Source organism: Bos indicus x Bos taurus, chromosome 21 (genome assembly GCF_003369695.1).
Source record: "Bos indicus x Bos taurus breed Angus x Brahman F1 hybrid chromosome 21, Bos_hybrid_MaternalHap_v2.0, whole genome shotgun sequence".
NCBI lineage: Eukaryota > Metazoa > Chordata > Mammalia > Artiodactyla > Bovidae > Bos > Bos indicus x Bos taurus.
In genome coordinates this window covers 55,036,217-55,054,433 of record NC_040096.1, presented here as the reverse complement: position 1 = coordinate 55,054,433, position 18,217 = coordinate 55,036,217, and the positions used below count along the sequence as shown (strand labels likewise).

Sequence of the window (18,217 nt, the reverse complement as noted above, 5' to 3'; positions counted from 1 at the left end):
ACAACAAAAATACAATTCTGAACAGATGAGATGCTACTAGATGTATGTGTATCCTATTCATTCATTTAACACTGTGTTCTGAGCATGTCTTCCTGTCATTAAAGTGTCTTTGCAAATATTTTTCATGGTTACCAAATATTCCATTAAACTTTAACTATTCCCCTATTCTGCACACTTAAGTTAGCATTTCCCTTTGAATCTCCATTTGAAGAGTCCACTAGCACTAATAATCTATAGATTGCTTTTCTCCTTCCCTTTCACGATCCTCACCGGCATAACTTGGAACTGATCCTAAAGTTTAAAAATGTGAAATAAGAATCTTCTGTTCAGGGGGAGCAATAATTGGGAGACTGGGATTGACACATACACATGACTATACGTAAAGTAGATAACTAAAAAATACCCACTGTATAGCACGGGAACTCTTCTCAATACTCTATAATGACCTATGTGGGAAAAAAATCTAAAGAAGAGTGGATATATGTAACTCTTCTCAGTACTCTGTAATGACCTACGTGGGAAAAGAATCTAAAAAAGAGTGGATATATGTATATGTATAACTGATTCACTTTGCTGTATAGCAGAACTAACATGACACTGTAAATCAACTATATTCTAATAAAAATCAAAAATAAAAAAAGAATCTTCTGCTTATCTCATTTCAACACTTACTTTACTATATGTAGTTTAAAATTTCACCCTCTGAATAATGCTGGGTACACATTATCTAGGCACAAGATGATCTGGTCACAAAATGCTAAGCGGGACCCAAAGACATCATAGAATACCTCCTGATGCTGCTCTTATCAGCAGAAAGAGGGCCCTAGGAAGCTTCTCCAGACCATATCCAGATCCATTCATCTCCACCCAGAGAGGTTTTACCACATCACAGCTCGCTCCTGGCCTAAGATACCATCAGTCCCCGAGAAGAGACTGAATAACTTCATCTCAGTGACTGTCATGAAACGCGATTCCACATCCACTCAGGGGCACTGTGTCACAAGTGCTTGCTGCAGGGAACACGAACCAACGTCTATTTAAGAACACAGCCATAAGGAACAAGTGTTCTTTTTTCAGAGTGAGAAGAGCAAACAAGAATAATCGAAATTTTTGCAGCCCTTTTAATTTCCCTTCAACAGATAATTCCTGACCTGGTATTTTAACTTACGAATAACTGACTGACTCATTAATAACATATGTCATTAATGTACATCGGAAGATATGGATCTTTGACCCTACTTTTACAACAGTGTAACGGTAAATGCTGCATACTCTCAACTTTGCAGGCACATGCATGATCAAAGCACGTGAGGGAAAAGAAAGACATATGCTGAGAAGCAGCAATAGTTAGATTTTACCTGTAGCATCTTCTCCTCTGGGTGTGCTCCTTAGTTCCAGATACTTGACACCATCATCTGCAAATTCTTTAATGACATCTTTCGTCACCTGATAATAAAAGCAATGCACACAATACTGATAACATTAGTGTAAGGGGCCCAGAGTCGGACACGACTGAAGTGACTTAGCAGCAGCAGCAGCAGCAGCAAGGGGCCCAATGAAAATGCCACGTGCTACAGCTTTATTTCACGCATTAAATGACTTGCAAGGAGTGGTGGAGTCTCCCACACAGTAAAGCAACCTGCTTTTCACACCCCTAGTGGAGGCTGTGACAAAACTACCATGTTTCCAACAGCTTCCCTTACCCACCTCACTCTCACATTAAATCCAAATCTGCACAACCCCCCGCCACCTTCTGTTTCTCTTCTTCCCTTTTAACCATTTGTCTATCTCCTAGAGAACAGCAGACTGATAAAACAGAAATGAGGCAAAACTAAAACCAGTAAACCATCTCTGAGTGTACAGTACTGGAAAGTTACATATAGAAATAAGCAGTTAAAATGATTAGGCAGTACCGATGTACCATTTAATGTCATGGCTTCTTATAGAGGAAAACATAGGCAGAACACTGGATGACATAAATCACAGCAAGATCCTCTAAGACCCACCTCCTGGAGTAATGGAAATAAAAACAAAAACACGTGGGACCTAATTAAACTGAAACGCTTTTGCACACCAAAGGAAACTATAAACAAGGTGAAAAGACAACCCTCATAATGGGAGAAATTAATAGCAAGTGAAACGACTGACAAAGGATTAATTTCCAAAATATATAAGCAGATCATACAACTCAATATAAGAAAAACAAACAACCCAAACCAAAAGTGAGCAAAAGACCTAAACAGACATTTCTCCCACGAAGACATACAGATGGCTAATAAACAAACAAAAAGATGCTCAACATCACTCATTATTAGAGAAATGTAAATCAAAACTACAATGAGATATTACCTCAAACTGGTCAGAATGGCCATCATCAAAAAAATCTACAAACAATAAATGCTGGAGAGGGTGTGGAGAAAAAGGAACCCTCTCGTACTGCTGGTGGGAATGTAAACCGATACAGTCACTACGGAAGATGGTGTGGAGAGTCCTTAAAAACTAGGAATAAAACTAGCACGTGACCCAGAAATCCCACTAGCAGGCATACACCCTGAGGAAACCAAAACTGAAAAAGATACGTGTACCCCAATGTTCAATGCAGCACTATTTACAATAGCTAGGGCATGGAAGCAACCTAGATGTCTGTCAACAGATGAATGGATAAAGAAGCTGTGGAACATATATACAATGGAATATCACTCAGACATAAAAAGGAATGCATCTGAGTCAGTTCTAATGAGGTGGATGACCCTAGAGCCTATTATACAGAATGAAGTAAGTCTGAAACTAAAACAAATATCACATATTTATGCATATATGTGGTATCCTCAAAGGTACTGATGAACCTGTTTGCAGGCCAGCAATGGAGATGCAGACATAAAGAACGAGATTTATGGACACGGGGTGGGGGAGTGGGGAGCAGGAGAGGGTGGGATGAATGGGGAGAGTAGCATGGAGACATATACATTACCATATATAAAACAGATAGCCAAGGGGAATCTGCTGTGTGACTCAGGGAACTCAAACCAGAGCTCTGTAACAAGCTAGAGGGGTGGATGAGGTGGGAGGTGGGAGGGAAGCTCAAGAGGGAGGGGACATATGTATAGCTATGGCTGATTCATGTTTATGTACAGCAGAAACCAAAACAATATTATAAAGTAATAATCCTTCAATTAAAAATATAAAAAAAATAAAGTCATAGCTTAAGGTTCTTATTCACGTTATTTACGGATAAGTTGAACTTTGCAAGAATTTCTTTTGGCAGGGTTAAACTCTCCCCAAAGGTACTTAGGAAGATTCTTTTAGGCAAAGAAAAATTGGTGATAAATTTGAATTAAAAAACTGTATTCAATCTAATAGAAAACTCAACAATCCAAAAATTACTAAATGACCAAGATAAATGATATCTAAAGGCTGAAGGCATGTTTTCCCTCATTGCCATTACCTAAAATGTAAAAACCTAGGAGAAAAAAGGACCCAGTTAGAAATACTGTGACAACCAGCCCTAGTTAGTCCTTACAGCTGGTATCCTACGCTTCACCTGCTTTGCCCACACGCACATGGGCACACAGATGCCGTATCCGGGCAGAGGAACAGGGCTGGCTGACTGTACAGACAGTGCCTAACAGGGTGGCACCACCTTGGTGGATTCACTGCAAGCCAAGGTCTGAGCCTCGTCTTTTTTCTTCATACTAAAGCCAAAATGGAACTTATTACAACATGCATATAACAGGTGGCTCAGATTCACCAGGAGGTCTCGAGAATCAGCCTTAGAGATCACACAGCTCAGGATGTTACAGGCAAGAGTCAATTCTGACTCCATGCTGAACCTGTTTCTTTGACTTAAACCTTTGCTTTCTGTTGCTTCTATTATTATAAACAAACAAAATGGCCTGCCTCGGAGGCCATTATGTCAAATGCCCCCTCTGCCTAATGTCAAACCAAAATGCCTTTGTTCAGGACTTTGTCCACCTGTGGATGGCTCCAGGAAGGCAAAAAATTAACATATCCTCTCCTGGAGGCTGGCCATTCCAGAAGATATATGTAAGATTAACAGCATTTTTAACCTTAATCCCTCACCTCTCCCCATCTTTGTTCTATAAAAGAAACTGGCATCCAGACGCCAATAAGATGGTTATTCTGAGACATTAGTCTGCCATCTTCTCCATCTGCCAGCTTTCCCAATAAAGTCATATTCCTTGCCTCAACACCTCATCTCTTGAATTTACTGGCCTGTTGTGTGGCAAGCAGAGACAGCTTGGACTCAGTAACAAGGACAACACAAAAGCATTCAAAATCACATGACACCCTTGGACCAAGCAAGACACCACTGCTTCCTCCACCACCAGGCACGACCCTGCAGCCTCTGCACCATCATCAAAGGCGCTAGACCACCCTGTAGCGCTGGTGTTCCAGAAACCCCACGCTGCTGCCACTGCCATCACCACAGCCCAGTCCTCGTCTTTGCAGGTTGTGAGGAACTCAGATCTCATCTTCACTCCTTAACTAAGCAGATCCAGAAAGACCAACTCCCCCTACCCCAGCTCACAGGAGACTAATGCAGAAGCCCGTCTATAGTGTGTGGATTGACAACGAGGGTGAAGGGAAGGTGTGAAGTGATCATATCTACTGTCCAGGGCATCCCTTTTCCTGGCGGTGAGGTACCTGTGAAACCTAAAGGAACAACAGAAGGTTGCTGGCAAGTACTGATTGACAGCAGTGGAAGCAAGACTTCGCTAGGCCACAGTGAGACCTGTGGAATCATCTCTAGCTCATATCCAAGAACACTTCTCTAGGGAGTGACTTCTCTTCCCATGTCAATCAGATTCAGTCCTTTCTGCTCCAGGCAGCAATAGGTACTGCAGTCAGCTCTTGGCTCTTTGGGCTTTGTTCTCCTTTGCTCTAGACTAAGAACATCGACTCAAGTTCTGTCTTCAGATAGAGTACCTTACAATTAAGTTGCCGCTTACTCCAGGGATGGTAAGACTGTACATCTCAAATAAAAAAGAACAAGGACTCTGGAATCAGACAAAACAGCCAATTCTGCCACTTTACTCATGGTTAGTGACCTTGAACAAGTTATATTTAACCTCTTTAGGCCTCAGTTTTTTTATCTGCAAAAAGGGACCAATAAAAATAACCACTTCAGAAAAGTCATGTTGAGCACAGAATCTAGCACATGCAATAGTTAATCTTTTTTCAGCCACATTTCAATCTTGTCTCTTTGAGATAACACTCAGTTACTCTGATAAGACTGTTAAGTGATCCTCATACACTCAGTCCCATATCTATAAACAATCCCTTGACTTATTCCCACACAAGGTTCACTTATTAAAGCTTCTTACCAACTTTTAAAGAAAAGAAACAATGAGTATGGCATATTATACCCATGGAACTCTCAGAATCGAAAGTGTAATCAGTTTTGCTCTGTTCCACTCAACAAGAGAAAATGAGACACAGTCTCCTGTGGTGGACATCCCTAGCAGGGTTCAACAGGACCCACTGAGTGCCTGATAAGACAAATGCTTCCTAGGGTTCCTATAACCCCTGTGCATGTCTCCAACACAGAGCTTACCTCGTGATGTTGGATTTATCCTCTTACGGGTCTGTCTCTCCAACCTGACTATGGATTCCCGAGGGGCAGGGACCATGTCGATCTTTTTGTCTCTCAGCCCTAGCAGAGTGCCTGGAACACTGGGGACACTCTGTCAACTTCTGCTAAACTAAACTCTTAGAGTTAACCTTCCTCCAAAAGGTGATTAATTTACTTAATAATTATCAAGAGGATCAGTCTCAGCCAAGGAGAAAAATTCTTTCTGGACCAGTCAAATGTCACCTCTCCAAAAACACATTACATTTCTTACTTCCCACTTTTTCCCTAAGGGTTAAGAACACTGATAGGATTCTGCTTCTCTCCAATTAGAAAGAGAACATTTAAAAATGCTATATTAATCAGATCAATGATACAAATCTGATACAAAGCCAGTCATCCAGCTAAGGGAACACAGTGGAGTCCTCTAGCCCTTCATCTCCAGAGGGAAGGCAGTTTCCCTAAGGACTGATCATTCCATCTCCAAGCACCTCTTGAACGCCTTCATTCTCTATACTGTCCACCCAGAAAGTTCAAAGTATCCCGAGCAATTCAGGTAAAGCCTGTGGTCAGATATTTCATATGATATGTTTATATATACAGTTTATACATATATGAAAAAAAAGACAAGATTTTCTCCTCCGCACTGTCCAACTTTCTACCTAACATAAGATTTTGATCTTGGTTCTTTCCTCATATTGTTTACAATTAATAGAGTCTATTAGCTGTTAGGCAAAATGTCTTAACATTATTTTTCAAAAGTTACCATAAAAAAAGCAAAAAAATATTTTTCATCAGACTCTTCAGTCATGTGCAACAACAGAAGGGCGTCAATTACTTACTAATTTTTAAACCAGTCTAAAAACTGCTTCATTTCTCACCATTAGAACATCTTCAGGGGTAGTAGTAAGTAGATGAATAATTTGAAACATCTGGAGGCACCTGCAATATGAAAAGTTTTAACATACTTTAGTCATCAAAAACTTCACTAAATTGATTGATTTTAGGCTAGTAGTAATTATATATTTATAAGGAACAACAGAATAGGTTTCTCAAAAATTACACTGATCTGGACAGATCATCAAATGATGGAAAATTAAATGTTACTTTTAAGTGGAAAACAAGTTTCCCTTCTTCACCCCCACAACCTGTATCTCAAGTGGAAGCAGGAAACAGGGGGGAAAAAAATCAAGAAGTCTATATTTGCAAGTCTAAAGAATATTCCAATATAGTATAATTTCACAAACAATACAAATTCCTAAAATTTGTCAACAGTCTGACAGCTGGAAAAAATACTATTTGTCAAGTTATACTCTCCATACCAGATGGCCACCTTATTCCTTTAACTACAAAAATCCGAATCCTTACATACTATTTACAATCGCAAAATAGAGAAAAAAAGAAGTGTGTGCACAAATTCCCCCAAACTCACTCTTCTAAAGTTCTTTTCTCTCCCTTGTCAATCATAGTCATCTGATCGTGGATTTTAAGGTCTGGTTTCTTGGCTATTAATTTCCTTATGGTATTGGAACTAATGGACCCATTCAAGTGGGCATGAAGTTCCTAAAATAAGAGAATACAATCAGTAAAAATCTTCTCAAGTCCACTAGAGTCACAGCATTGTAGAAGGTGCTTGATGTTGGTAGACTGCACTAGGCAAATGGCCTACCAGATGTAGCTAAATAACTTTTAAAATGTACAAAGTTTACAAATTCTACCTATAAAATTTATTTCTCTTTTTGTGAAAAGAAACAACACAGAAGTCATGATACTTAGCAACACTCCAGAATTCTGTGGTTGAATTCTTACCACTTTAGGTAATTTTGAGTAAAAGGTTGTCTTCCATGGCTGTTCTTCTGCCTCCATCATGCTTTAGCAGAATATCAAGGTCTTTCCCCAGCCACTTATTCTCAGCATGAATACTAAATATAGGTCAGTCAGTAAGTTTGGTGGCCTTGAACTTCCTTCAGACTGCTTTACGTCCACCCGTTTTGATTAGATAAACAGTATATGTAGTTCTGGGCTCAGTTTCACCTATTTAAACAAATGTGGACATTTTAGATGTTGACGCAAAAGCAAAGAAACAAGTTCTATTAATTTATTCCTCTAAAGACAAAAGCTCTCCAAAGCTATTAATAATTTAAGTGAGCCAACAACCTGAACTAGAAATAAGAAAAGTCCTCAAGCTGATAAGAGGGAGATTAAAATCTGAAATTTGGTAGGGTGTATAGGATTAAGGATTACTCACTCAGTCGTGTCCAACTCTTTGTGACCCCATGGACTGTACCCGCCAGGTTCCTCTGTCCATGGGACTCTCCAGGCAAGAATACTGGAGTGGGTTGCCATTTCCTTCTCCAGGGGATCTTTCCGACCCAGGAAGATGTATACCTTTACGAGTAGGGTATATACTTTTACCTATTAGCACTTTCTACAAAACTATGTCTAAAGCTAGAAATTTATAAGACCTACTTTGGGTTCAAAAGTTCACATTTTTGAACTGTTTAAAATATATAAAGTAAGAATAGAGGCAATGGAATCAGATGGACCCAGGTTAATCCTTGTACCAGTTCTGCCCTTTAGTAGGTGTGTGGCCCTGAGTCACTTTTTTTTTTTTTTTTTTTACTTTTATTTGCATTTATTTTTTGCGGCATTTATTCCCGGGCCATAAGTTTTTGTTTCTTCAGTTTCTTCTGGGATATCTTTTTCTTCTGTGCAACCTCCTCTTCTGGTTTAGGAACAATCTGTTCTTTTTCAGTAAGGATCATCTCAATGTGGCATGGAGAGCTCATGTAGGGGTTGATCCGACCGTGAGCTCTGTAAGTCCTGCGCCGCATCTTGGGGGCTTTGTTCACTTGGATGTGCTCAATGACCAGAGAATCTACATCTAAGCCCTTAAGTTCAGCATTACTCTCTGCATTTTTGAGCATGTGTAGTAAAAATTCAGCACTCTTTTTGGGCCACCGACCCTGCGTCCAGCCCCACTGTTTAGCCTGTGCACACCTACCAACTCCACCGTTGTAACGACGGAATGGCACACATTGCTTCTTTAAAGTGACATCCTTCAGATACTTGGTGGCTTTTCGGATATGCATACCCTTTATGGCCTGGGCAGTTTCACGAGTGTTCTTAAAATGAACACGAAGATTTGAACCTCTTGATTTGCATGATTTTGTGGGGTTTTCTGGGTCAAGTGAATAGCGCACCATTTTTAGGGGTCACCTCAGGCCGCTTACCGGAAAAGCCCTGAGTCACTTTTAACTCCAGGCTTCAGTTTCCTTAACTGTAAAAACGGGATTAAAAAATGGAATAAAAATTCGATAAAAATGCAGAGTAGATGAATCTAGAGCCTGTTATACAGAGTGAAGTAAGTCAGAAAGAGAAGAACAAACATCATGTACTAATGCACATATACAGAATCCAGAAACACAGTACTGATGAGCCTATTTACATCGAAGAAATGGAGACACAGATGTAGAGAAAGAATTTGTGGACACAGCTGGGGAAAGGAGAGGCTAGGAGAAATTGAGAAAGTAGCACTGCCATATATACACTTCAGTTCAGTTGCTCTGTCGTGTCCGACTCTTGGAGACCCCATGGAGCACAGCACGCCAGGCCTCCCTGTCCATCACCAACTCCCAGAGTGTACTCAAATTCATCTCCATTGAGTCAGTGATGCCATCCAACCACCTCATCCTCTGTTGTCCCCTTCTCCTCCTGCCTTCAATCTTTCCCAGCATCAGGGTCTTTTCAAATGAGTCAGCTCTTCATATTAGGTGGCCAAAGATTTGGAGTTTCAGCTTCAACATCAGTCCTTCCAATGAACACTCAGGATATATACACTCTCATGTGTGAAATAGCCAGCAGGAAGCTGCTCCATAACACAGGGAGCCCAGCCTGGCGCTCTGACGACCTCAAGGGGTAGGATGGTGTGGGGGGAGGGAGGCTCAAGAGGAGAGCAGATATATATACAATTATGACAGATTCACAGTGATGTAAGTCTGAGACCGCCACAACACCGTAAAGCAATTATCCTTCAAAAAAAAAAAAAAAAAAGCAGAGTAGCTGTGGGGATTAATAAAGTAACTTAAATTTACCTCCTCTATCCTTATACTACCTCCCCAGCACCTGATAGGGGATATGGTGAGTGCGTGCATGCTCAGTCATGTCTGACTCTTTATGACCCCATGTTGTGTAGCCCGCCAGGCTCCTCTGTCCATGGGATTTTTTAGGCAGGAACACTGAAGAAGGTTGTCATTTCCTCCTCGAGGGGATCTTCCCAATCCAGGGATCAAACCTGTGTCTCCTGCATCTCTGGCATTGGCAGGCGGATTATTTACCAGTACATCACCTGGGAAGTTCCAGGGATAGAGTAGGATCATTAAATAGTTTAAAAATCCCACTAGGGGATTATTAAAAACAGAAAGGGAATTTTAAGGGAGTTTGGGAGACTGTTGTAAGCTAAAGACCACTCAAGAAAAGAATCCAGTAACCTGGTAATTGTCTACTTTACCTTGAAGGAAGACTAGGGGCATCCAAGTGCCAGACACACTCAAGCCAGAGACCCTGATAGTTAAAAACACAAGACCATAGATATGGGGTCTGAATCTTGTTATACAAAGTCAGGGAATTAACAGTCCTTGAAGAGCAGCATTTCTGCACATAGCCAAGACAGAAATACAGGTGAAAGGAGAAACAAACTAGGTGAGAGGAGCCATTATACCGAAACCTGGGATGCATTACCATATTTTAGTATACGTTACCATCCTTTTGGTAAAACACATATGATTTAAATAGCACCATGGCAGGCCTGGTTAGACCACAGAGAACCAAAGGAGAAACAAACGATGTAAGTCTTGACATCTACCCATGAATGAGGAAGAAGGTGGTCCTGGGGCAGAGCCTTTTCATCTGCCCATTTGCATTTCTCACAAGTGTCCTCTGCTAATACACTCATTCTTTGCCTGCCACTCTGCCTCTCACTGAAATCTTTCTGCAATGAGACAAAAGGACCTGAGCATCAGTAAATCCTAACACCAGGTAAGTGCAGTTTCAATTAAAAGATAGTGGGTTCGAGTCTTTCCTAAGTCAGGGGACCGTGGGTTTAAGTCCCAGCCCATGGGTTTGAATTCCAATTTGAGTTTTGGCTGGGTCCCACCCAAGAAGCAGTGCAGTTTCACACATAGCAGAGTGCCCAGCACATTGTAGATGATAAATAAATCCTAATTTCCCTTTACCTCTGAAGGTCGATTATAAATTAAGACAAAATTTTGTGATTTTTAAAAGTAGCCACCTTGACCCTTTGGATTCTGATATTAATGATGATGTTGATAAGAACAGTAGTTTCCATTCAGAGCTTACCATTTAGGTAGCAAGTGCTTTTAATGATATTATTTTTAATTCTTGCAGGAACTTGGCAAAATACATATTTTTACCACATTAAAAATCAATCAGTTAACACTGAGAAGGGTTAAATAAGCTACCAAGGTATTAAAATGGGCAATTAAGAAAATGGTTTATACAGGACTTGATGATTCCCTGGTGGCTCAGACAATAAAGAATCTGTCTGAAACCTAGGAGACCCATGTTTGATCCCTGAGTCAGGAAGATCCCCTGGAGGAAGAAATGACTGCCCACTCAAAGATTCTTGCCTTGAGAATTCCATGGACAGAGGAGCCTGGTGGGTTACAGTCCATGGCTCCTCCAGAGTTGGACACGACTGAGTGACTCACATACACACACACAGGACTTGACAGCCATAGAAATCCACAGTCATTAAGCGTTTACGCTTCTACAGACGTAAAAATATACTCAACACCACGAATTATTAGAGAAATGCAAATCAAAACTACAATGACATATCACCTCGCACCAGTCAGAATGGCCATAATCTAAAAAACCTACAAACAACAAATAGGGAGAGGGTGTGAAGAAAAGAGAACCCTTTTGCACTGCTGATCAGAATGTAAATTGATACAGCCCCTGTGGAAAACAGTATGTTCCTTGAAAAATCAAAAACAGAACTACCATATGATCCAGCAACTCCACTACTGGGCATATACCCTGAGAAAATGACATAGTAGACTTTCCTGGTGGCCCAGTGGTTCAGAATCCATTTGTACTAATATTTTATCAAATTAGAGCAGAGCCAGAATCAGATCTTCTGTTTTCCCAGAGAATATTTTTCCTCCCCACCCTCTGTCCCTGCCCCACAAAGGGAACTCAGAATAATAAAAACACTTGCTACTATTTATTAAGCACTCAGTATGAGCCAGGTGTTCTGCTAACTGTCCTAGTTGGCAGCTGTACTTAATTTTCATAAAATCTATGAGATATTACTGTCCCATTTTACAGAAAAATATACAGATTTTTAAAAAATAACCTGAGGGGGAAAAAATAACCAGAGGGAATTCTCTGGTGGTTCAGTAGCTAGGACTCTGTGCTTTCACTGCGAGCTGATGGGTTCAATCCCTGGTCAGGGAACTAAGATTCCAGGAGATACCTGCGGTGCAGCTGAAACACACACACACACACACACACACACACACACCAGAAAACAACTGGACCAGGAGACACCTGCGGTGCAGTTGAAACACACACACACACACACACACCAGAAAACAACTGTAAGGTACCCAATTCACAAATTTTGCTCCATTCTCTTTCTTCTTGAATCACTTTTCTTGATATGTTCTTTACCAAAAATATAGTATTTCTAATATATCATGTACATTTGATTAACTTGTCAAAAATTTATTTCTACAGTGCTATACATTTTGTCCAAAGTTCAACATTCCTCTTTTTTTCTCTCTCAATCAACCCTGAGATACTTCACTTAATCCACTCATTTTAGAAATGAACATCTCAAAGCCCAGCAAACTCAGGGGAGTCCTTCTCCCATTTTCTTCAGGGGCAATTTTAAACTCCTCAAGAGCTCTGCTAGACCCAGCTGCCTCACACTCAACTTTACAACTCAGTCACTAACTTTACAGAGACAACAAAAGCCTTTAGGCATGAATTTCCTGTATTTCTCTCTGCCCTCCCTCACACTTAATCTTATCTGTATCTGTACCCCTCTTCCTTCATGAGTCAGAGAGAGAGGATTCAGTCTCCTGTTCCCAAGACTAATCTATGTAATATTCCATTCCTTCTTATCTATTCCAAGTCATTACTCCACTAATCTTCTCACTTTTCTGCAAGTCACCCTCTCTCCACTTGCTAATTTCTCCTATCCCCCATTCTTCTTTACTGACCTGTCTCTTCTTTCCTTCTGAGCTACACTCCTTGAACTGCCTCCATTTACTTATCTCCCATTCACCAAAACATGGATTCTGCCCTTACTGTTTCACAGAAATTGCTCTCCCAAAAGTCATTAAGTCTCACACACTAGTAAAGCAATGCTCAAAATTCTCCAAGCCAGACTTCAACAATACGTGAACCGTGAACTTCCAGATGTTCAAGCTGGATTTAGAAAAGGCACAGGAACCAGAGATCAAATTGCCAACATCTACTGGATCACTGAAAAAGTAAGAGAGTTCCAAAAAAACATCTATTTCTGCTTTATTGACTATGCCAAAGCCTTTGACTGTGTGGATCACAATAAACTGTGGAAAATTCTGAAAGAGATGGGAATACCAGACCACCTGACCTGCCTCTTGAGAAACCTATAGGCAGGTCAGGAAGCAACAGTTAGAACTGGACATGGAACAACAGACTGGTTCCAAATAGGAAAAGGAATATGTCAAGTATGTATATGGTCACCATGCTTATTTAACTTATATGCACAGTACATCATGAGAAACGCTGGGCTGGATGAAGCCAAGCTGGAATCAAGATTGCTGGGAGAAATATCAATAACCTCAAATATGCAGATGACACCACCCTTATGGCAGAAAGTGAAGAAGAACTAAAGAGTCTCTTGATGGAAAGAGGAGAGCGAAAAAGTTGGCTTAAAGCTCAACATTCAGAAAACTAAGATCATGGAATCTGGTCCCATCACTTCATGGCAAATAGATGGGGAAACAGCGGAAACAGTGATAGACTTTTTCTGGGGGGCTCCAAAACCACTGCAGATGGTGACTGCAGCCATGAAGTTAAAAGACACTTGCTCCTTGGGAGAAAAGTTATGACCAATCTAGACATCATATTAAAAAGCAGAGACATTACTCTGCCAACAAAGTTCTGTCTAGTCAAGGCTATGGTTTTTCCAGTAGTAATGTATGGATGTGAGAGTTGGACTATAAAGAAAGCTGAGCACTAAAGAATTGATGTTTTTGAACTATGGTGTTAGAAAAGACTCTTGAGAGTCCCTTGGACTGCAAGGAGAGCCAACCAGTCCATCCTAAAGGAAATCCGTCCTGAATACTCATTGGAAGGACTGATGTTGAAGCTGAAACTCCAATACTTTGGCCACTTGATGCGAAGGGCTGACTCATTTGAAAAGACCCTGATGCTGGGAAAGACTGAAAGTGCGAGAAGGGGAGGAGAAGGGGACAGAGGATGAGATGGTTGGATGCCATCACTGACTCAAAGGACATGAGTCTGAGTAAACTCTGGGAGTTGGTGATTGACAGGGAGGCCTGGCATGCTGCAGTCCACGGGTCGCAGAGTCGGACACTGAGCGACTGAACTGAACTGAAAGTCACTAAGAGCTTTTAAACACCAAATCTAAACACCAGTTCCAGTATCCGAATCAGCTGGACTCCAAAACTCATGTCTTTCACCATTATGCTATACTGCTTCAAGGTAACCATACTTAAGAGTCATCCTGATTTCCTTCTCCATCTAGGCTCCCACAGTCACCAAATACCAATTAATAAGTTACAAATCCCCCAAGTATCTTTGCAAGTGATTACCTACTGGTGATGACTCTGAAACACTTAAAGTAGAAACTTGATGATTATTTTAAACTGCCAAGACTCAGAAAGAATAATCACCTCTCTTTTGTGATTCCCTCTTCCGCAGACATATTCAATTCTATCCAAGAAGACAGAACTTTGAACGCGGAGGGGAGTATCACTTTACAGCTGAGAAACAGAGGCTGAGTGGTTTACTTACTGTAAGCTCAGCACAGAGCCTGGGATACAAGGGAATCAACAGTATACATTTGTGGGGAAACACTGAGTGAATCACAACTTCTGTAAAGGTTTCTTTATTTTGTACCTGGCCTCACTGACTTGTTTTCAGACTTAAATGGGATCTCTTCGTAACTATTCGTAGTTAGCATCCAAGGAAAGATCGTTCCTTCTCCTTGCCCCCTAAAATTAGTGGTCCTAACTCTGCTTTGTCCCTACCAGACACTCAATGCAGGCGCTGCGGTCCAAGGAGTTCTGGGTTGTCAGTCCCCACAGACTCACCTCTGAAAGATTTTTGTCAACAGCTGAGTCAGCTTATGAAAACTTAAGATAAATTTTCGTTTCAGCCAGGAAGGCTTGTAGAAAAGTGACAATCCGCGCTTCCCCGACACAGTCCACGTGTCCACAAAAACCCGCAGCCGTCAGTCTTCCCGCGAAACCTCGATCATAGAAAATCAAAGAAATGTCAATCACAGCCGACTGTCAGCGCCAGCTGCAGCCTACTCAATCCTGATTGGCGAGGCGCGCCGTTTCCGGAAGTGACGCCCGCCTATCCGAGGAAGAGATGTAACGGAGCGTTGTTTCCCCACCCCCCTCGCCCCGCCCAGTACCGAGTCCGCGAGCTGTACTCGCGGCTACTGGATACTACGGGACCAAAGAGCAGCTCACCACCCCGACGGACCGCCGCTCCTGACTCCCCTGACCATGGGCTCGCGCAACCGCGAACGTCGGGCTGAGGCAGTGCAGAGCACCAACGACAGTAGCGCGCTCAGCAAGAGCTCCCTGGCCGCGCGCGGGTATGTGCACGACGCCTTCGCTGCCTTGCTGGTTCCGGGGACGGCCCGCCGCGCGCCGCTTATCCACCGCGGCTACTACGTCCGCGCACGCGCCGTGCGGCACTGCGTGCGCGCCTTCATAGAGCAGACGTGCGCGGCCCCCGGCACTCCTCGTGCGCAGATTCTGTCGCTGGGCGCCGGCTCAGACTCACTGTATTTTCGTCTCAAAACTGCGGGCCACCTGGCCGGGGCTGCTGTCTGGGAGGTGGATTTTCCGGACGTGGCCGAGCGTAAAGCTCAGAGGATTCGAGATACGCCGGATCTGTGCGCGTTAACCGGGCCTTTCCAGAGTGGAGACCACGGGTCCACGCTGTGCTTTGAGAGCTCGGACTACCGCATCCTGGGCCTGGACCTGCGGCAGCTGCAGCGGCTGGACCAGGCCCTTGCCGCCGCGGGTCTTGACGCTGCCTTCCCGACTCTGCTCCTGGCTGAGGCCGTGCTCACCTACCTCGAGCCGGATGATGCCGCGGCCCTCATCGCCTGGGCCGCCCAGCGGTTTTCTAATGCCATTTTCGTCGTCTACGAGCAGATGAGGCCGCAGGACGCCTTTGGCGAGTTTATGCAGCAACATTTTCGGCACCTGAATTCTCCCCTTCATGGCCTGGACCGCTTTCCCGACGCGGAGGCCCAGCAGCAGCGCTTCCTTCAGGCCGGCTGGACTGCCTGTCGCGCCATGGACCTGAATGAATTCTATCGCTGCTTTCTCCCCGCAGAAGAACGCCGACGCATGGAAAATCTTGAACCTTTTGACGAGTTTGAAGAGTGGCATCTGAAGTGTGCCCACTATTTCATTCTAGCCGCTTCTCGGGGAGACAGCCTCTCCCAGACTCTGGTGTTTCCACCCTCAGAGACGTTTCCTCGGATAGATCCTGCTTCCCCTTCAGGAGTCTTCCCTGCCAGTGTAGTCACTGGGGACACCCAGGGCTTGGGCCTTAAGAGATACGGCCACGCCTCTGTCCTTTTGAGCCCAGGCGTTATTCTCAGTGCAGGAGGATTTGGAGAGCAGGAGGGGCGACATTGCCGAGTGAGCAAGTTTCACATGCTCTTAAGATACAGTGACTTTGAATGGAAAGGCAACCAGATAGGCAGTTGGGGAACTGGAGCTCAGTGGGATGGACGCCTTTATCACACCATGACAAGACTTTCAGATACTCAGGTTCTGGTTCTAGGAGGGAGACTGTCCCCAGTAACTCCAGCCTTGGGGATACTCCAACTTTGTTGTGAGAATGAGGATAATAGCACTGAGGACCCAATTGTAACAGTCACGAAGTTCGGTCCAGAAGAAGATTCCACCTTGTCACGTTGGCGCCATTCAACAACAGAAGTGTCCTGTGAGAATCAGAAATATTTGTTTGTGTATGGGGGCCGAAGTGTGGCAGAACCTGTACTAAGTGACTGGCATTTCCTCCATGTGGGGACAATGACTTGGGTTAGGATCCCAGTGGAGGGAGAAGGACCTGAAGGTCGCCATTCCCACAGTGCCTGCAGCTGGCAAGGGGGAGCCCTCATTGCTGGAGGTCTGGGTGTTTCTGAGGAGCCACTGAGCTCTGTATTCTTTATGAAACCAATCACTAGTGGATTTCTCTGGGAATCTATAGCCATCCAGCCTCCCATTACCCCAAGGTACTCCCACACAGCTCATGTAATCAATGGGAAGCTTTTGTTGGTTGGAGGCGTCTGGATTCATTCCTCTGCAGTTCCTGGAGTGACTGTTATTGCTTTGTCTACAGGATTGAGCTTTGAGTATCAGATTGACACAACATGTGTGCCATGGCCATTAATGTTACACAATCATACCAGCATCCTCTTTCCTGAAGAGCAACAGCTCCTGCTCCTTGGAGGTGGTGGGAACTGCTTTTCTTTTGGCACCTACTTCAACCCCCATACAGTGACATTAGACCTTTCTCCTTTAAGAGCTAGACAGTAAAGACTGGACTTGCTATATATTCAGGACCCACTAGAGTGGACAATAAAGCTTTCCAGAATAGGATTTGACTCTGGCTTTGGACAGTACCACTCCCCTTCTCACTCCTTTTTTTGTTTCTGGTTCTTTCTTAGCACTGCTATTCAGTGCAGAAAGTGGAAAAAACAATTTTTTTTAAACACACCAAAATTCCAAGAGATGGTACAAAAATAGAGTGGTCATATAGTCCTAGAGTAGGATTTGGGGGCCTTTGGGTCCCCGTATCTAATTTCCTGGTGTTCTGCCCACTTTCTAATCTGAGTTTACCCATTTATTGAGTTACAATGACCTTTCACCTAAGTAAAGTGAAAAATTTCCCACTCCCAGGCTTTGTGATTTTAGATGGGACCTTGGAAAGAGTTTCACACAGATCCTTGCTAAGAACACAAGGTTGAATATAGGTGAAGGGACATGGTTTCGACCTCATTCTTCATGTACAAAACCTGAAATGAACCCAGTTGCAGTTTCATTAAAGCACTGTACCACTTACCTCAGCAGACAGCTCAGATAGCTTTAATAAAACATTTATACGACTTTATTGACACACATGCTTTTGTTCAATTTTTTTTGCCACTAGTTCCATACTTATTTACATTTATAAATGCTAATAAAACGGTTTGATTTCTCAGTTTGTACATGATATGAAAATGTTTTGCTCCATTTCTACGCTCCATGCTTCACTATGTTCTGTGCCCCAGGAGGTCAACCTTTATGAACTGCATCAGTGAGTTTGCTTGTTCTCTGGTTCCTGGAGAGT

General features: G+C 42.9%; 3 protein-coding genes across 6 annotated transcripts in view; 1 reads left to right on the top strand and 2 right to left on the bottom strand.

Moving 5' to 3' along the window:
- The window catches only part of ADAL (adenosine deaminase like), a 32,508-nt gene extending 16,971 nt beyond the window's left edge, over positions 1 to 15,537 (bottom strand). The window contains exons 1-6 of one of the 4 annotated variants that reach the window (XM_027522044.1): positions 15,331 to 15,537; positions 14,944 to 15,101; positions 7,400 to 7,624; positions 7,023 to 7,153; positions 6,472 to 6,532; positions 1,359 to 1,446 (exon numbers count right to left, since the gene is read on the bottom strand). In XM_027522044.1, coding sequence (XP_027377845.1) covers positions 1,359 to 1,446; positions 6,472 to 6,532; positions 7,023 to 7,153; positions 7,400 to 7,459 — 340 coding nt within the window. In that variant the 5' untranslated portion in view covers positions 7,460 to 7,624; positions 14,944 to 15,101; positions 15,331 to 15,537. Of the gene's footprint in view, positions 1 to 1,358; positions 1,447 to 6,471; positions 6,533 to 7,022; positions 7,154 to 7,399; positions 7,625 to 14,943; positions 15,102 to 15,272 lie in introns of all 4 variants that reach the window. The other 3 variants (XM_027522045.1, XM_027522043.1, XM_027522046.1) reach the window with 3 other exon arrangements.
- Positions 8,193 to 8,842, bottom strand: LOC113880043 (60S ribosomal protein L17). Its single transcript, XM_027522047.1, has one exon. The coding sequence runs from the start codon at positions 8,794 to 8,796 to the stop codon at positions 8,242 to 8,244; it is 555 nt and encodes a 184-aa protein (XP_027377848.1). The 5' UTR covers positions 8,797 to 8,842; the 3' UTR covers positions 8,193 to 8,241.
- Positions 15,316 to 18,006, top strand: LCMT2 (leucine carboxyl methyltransferase 2). Its single transcript, XM_027522042.1, has one exon. The coding sequence runs from the start codon at positions 15,367 to 15,369 to the stop codon at positions 17,422 to 17,424; it is 2,058 nt and encodes a 685-aa protein (XP_027377843.1). The 5' UTR covers positions 15,316 to 15,366; the 3' UTR covers positions 17,425 to 18,006.
- The last annotated feature ends 211 nt before the right edge of the window (positions 18,007 to 18,217 follow it).